This window comes from Lontra canadensis, unplaced genomic scaffold (genome assembly GCF_010015895.1).
Source record: "Lontra canadensis isolate GAN:19392208 unplaced genomic scaffold, GSC_riverotter_1.0 scaffold172, whole genome shotgun sequence".
Taxonomy (NCBI): Eukaryota; Metazoa; Chordata; class Mammalia; order Carnivora; family Mustelidae; genus Lontra; species Lontra canadensis.
The window spans coordinates 2211849-2215694 of NW_022631166.1; the positions used below are offsets into that span (position 1 = coordinate 2211849).

Sequence of the window (3846 nt, forward strand, 5' to 3'; positions counted from 1 at the left end):
TTGCTTCCCAGGGGACATATGGCAATGTCTGGAGATGATTTTGATTATAGTAGCTGGGCTGATCTCAACTGGTGCTACAGGCATTCAGTGAGTGTTGGCCAGGATGCTGCTAAACATTCTATGATACACAGGACCAGCAGCTACAACAAAGAATTGTCTGGCCAACAATGTCACATGTTGTCAAGTTTGAAAAATTCCTGCTCTATCATATTGCTACAGAACTATAAGGATAGGCTTGGAAATAGCTAGGTATGGAACATTTTGGGGCCGACCTTCCAGGAACAGCTACTCTTTCAGTTCCTCAACTGCAAAGGGAGGGTGGACAGAGCATTGCCATGATACAGCCAGGACACTGGCAGGATTCTGCAGACAGAGAGGTGAGGGAGATTCCTCAATCCCCACATTCACTACCAGCTTTTAGAGAAAGTATTGGAATACAACTTCTGAATGCCTTTCTGCCTCTCTAAGATAGTGCCGCTCTTTGGAAAGAGAATAGCAACTTATTGTTCTAGCTGTTTATCAAATGCAAAACTTCATGTGGTGAAAGTTGAGTGTAACAGGTTTTGGAGCCCTCTTTCCCTGGTTTTATTTTCTTCAATCACAAACCTTCTTTGAATATTAGAATATTCGATTTGTTGGTAAAACATGGTAGGGATGACTCGTTTCAGAAAAAAGAAAAAGAAAAAGAAAACTGCCTTTGTTTTAATTTGAGGTTGATGACTTCTTTTCTAAATAAACTCTTTTTTATTTTTTAAGATTTTATTTATTTGAGAGAGATTGAGAGAATGAGTTGGAGGAGGGGCAGAGGGAGAAGCAGGCTCCCTGCTGACCAGAGAGCCTGCCATGGGGCTCGATTCCGGGACCCTGAGATCATAGCCTGAGCCAAAGGCAGACACTTCACCGACTGAGCCACTTGGGCGCCCAAGCTTGTTGACTTCTTAAGAGTGTGCCTATTTCTCTGAAACTGGCCCAAAGCATTGCTTTTTTCCTTAGGTCCATGTTTCTTGGGGCTTTGTTTCTCACTAAGCAGTGAAAATGCCCCCAACAAATTTAATGGGTCAGTCTAACCTCTCTTTTTCCACCCTTGCCAGTATCTTCCATCTGTACCCAGTCGTCTTCAGCATGGAGGAACCGAACCATGGTCCTGGAAAGGAGCTACAGCACAGGACACGAGTGGAGTCCCCAGGAAAGAAAAGCTGGCACTCCCAGGCCTATGCCCTTGGGGCCGTTTCCAACTTTGTGTCTACTTTTCTGACTTTCCCCATCTATAAGGTTGTGTTCCGGCAACAGATCCATGCTGTGGCAGCATCAGAGGCTGTGCGACAGCTTTGGCATGAAGGCCCTCAGTACTTCTACCGGGGAATATACCCACCTCTTCTCTCTAAGACATTGCAAGGAACTCTGTTGTTTGGGACTTATGATAGCCTGCTGTGTTCTCTCTCTCCCGTTGGGCCACACTCCCTGAGACACCGCTGGGCTGCAGGGCTCATGTCGGGTGTGGTGGAGGCTGTGGCATTGAGCCCCTTTGAAAGGGTGCAAAATGTGCTCCAGGATGGTCGCAAGCAAGCCCGCTTCCCCAGCACCATCAGCATTCTCAAGGAGTTCAACTCTTACGGGCTATGGGGGCGGCTATCACTGGGCTATTATCGTGGTTTCTGGCCTGTCCTTCTGAGGAACAGCCTGGGGAGTGCTCTGTATTTTTCCTTCAAGGACCCCATCCAGGATGGCTTGGCAGAGCAAGGCCTGCCCCATTGGGTTCCTGCCTTAGTGTCTGGGAGCGTCAATGGAACAATAACCTGCCTAGTCCTGTATCCTTTGATTGTGCTGGTGGCCAATATGCAGTCCCATGTTGGCTGGCAGAGCATGCCAAGCCTGTGGGCCTCTGCCCAGGACATGTGGGACACTCGGGGCCGAAAGGTGTTTCTGATCTACCGTGGAGGCTCCCTTGTCATCCTAAGGTCCAGTGTGACATGGGGCCTCACCACGGCTATCCATGACTTCCTGCAGAGGAGGTCTCATTTCAGGAAAGAGCTAAAGACTGACTAGCTGCAGGAAGTGTAGCTATGGCAACTTTGTTATCCTAAGCCTTCCCAGGTCAGTCTAAATAGCTTACTTCTTTGGCTTGGTTACCTACTACAACCATTCTTTAGCGTCTTTGAACTGCCAATGCATGGGAGAAGTTCCCAACTACCAGCCTGTTGGCACAAACAAAGCCCAACAGGGTTCCTTGGTCAGAAAGAGAAAGTCACTCCATCCTGCCCACAGTTTCAATAGCCTTGGACCCAGGAGGCCCTTAAAAAACTTGTAACCTTGATGAAATGTCATTCCTTTAAGGAATTCCTTGACAGTAAGGAGAAACATTGAAAGATGACCTTAGTTAGGCACTATGAGTTCTGGAATCCCTCTAGTTGTCCTTTGGACTGAACTTAGTGGAGGACCAGGGACTCCAGTTTCAAAAAACTAAGCTTGAGGCTTAGGATGTGGATTCCACAGAACTCCTCAGATGGCTGGCTACATTTCCATGATATTGTTCACTATCCCTACTGCCACCACTCTCACTTCTCAGGGCTGGGGGTTCTAGTTTCAGTCAGCTGGCAGCTGGGGCTGGAAACCCTAAATTAGACTTGCCTCAACTGATCAGCTGTCACAGGAACTGATGGAGCTGGATATAGGAGTGGAAAGAAGTATTGTCACTAGATGGGTGGAAAGAATAGACTTTGAAGGAAGAGATTTGATTGTATGAGAAAAATTTACTCTAGAAGGCTTGGTGTTATCTGACAGGATATTTTTGATAGCAAGGCAAAAACATTGCCTAGAAACCACTTAAGTTTCTCTAGGAAATCTGGAAGTGAAATGACCATATCTCTTCACAAATAATTGCATATTTTATTGCTGTGGATAAATACAGTCACTGTGACAAAAAGATCAGAAATCTTCGCCTGTCATTTGGAGCCATTCGACATATGGACCCCATATAACTTGCAGCATTTTATCACACCACTGCCACTGACATAGATCCCATACAAAGCGCTAAACTGGACTATTGTCCTCTCTCCAGACATGCCATGAACTTTCCCATGGCCGTGCTTTGGCCCACACAATTTCTCCACTTACAGTGCCCCTTCCTCACATGCCAGTTTGTCAAAAATCCTTCCAGTTCCTCAAAGCCTAGCTCAGATGCCACCTTCTCTATGGAGACTCTTCTGATTTCCCACAGCTGAATGCGACGTTAGTCTCTGGTGACCTCCCCTTTCTAAGAACACTGCATATATGGCACTGATTCCATTATGTCACTGAGTTCCTGTGACCCTGTGTTCTTGTTGGTGTTCTTCAATACCTCCTACTAGACTGTAAAACTCCTTGAAAGCAGGGATTCTTGTATGCATTTTAAAATCTCCCATTGTGCCTAGGTCCTCAATAATGTTGGCTGAATTATTGAATTGATTATCAATCTGTGATATGATCTTTATCCTCAGGGTGCTGTCCCTTGTATGTGAAAATAATGTTATTGACTCACCATCAGCAAGACATGCCTTTGGGGTGTGGTTTTGTTTTCTTTTATTAGAGGATTTAGTTTTGTGCTAATGATGATGCTGCTGATGATAATAATTAATAATAATAATAAATGACTTTCAACTGGGACATTGATGATTTTGTGTTATTGATGGCATGTTTGCTATGAACAACACCATAGGAACTAAAATTTCACAAACAGAAACATAGTACATAACTGTCCCATTCATTTCAACTCTGGAACTTTGAAGATTTCCAAGATGACATATGTTGCAGCTTTCCTTGTAGATGATTGTGTTAATGACCTCCACTTGTACCTTCTCACCTAAGTGA

The 3846-nt window shown here is 45.1% G+C and overlaps 1 protein-coding gene across 1 annotated transcript; it reads left to right on the plus strand.

The window, feature by feature from the left end:
- Nucleotides 1-864: 864 nt before the first annotated feature.
- Nucleotides 865-3566, plus strand: SLC25A53 (solute carrier family 25 member 53). The gene has a single exon (XM_032846199.1). It carries the CDS (start codon nucleotides 1036-1038, stop codon nucleotides 2044-2046), a length of 1011 nt encoding a protein of 336 aa, XP_032702090.1. The 5' UTR covers nucleotides 865-1035; the 3' UTR covers nucleotides 2047-3566.
- Nucleotides 3567-3846: the final 280 nt, after the last annotated feature.

Bases quoted from the DNA above. Each gene is read 5' to 3' on its own strand.
- SLC25A53 (XM_032846199.1), top strand. From the start codon at position 1,036: ATGCCCCCAACAAATTTAATGGGTCAGTCTAACCTCTCTTTTTCCACC.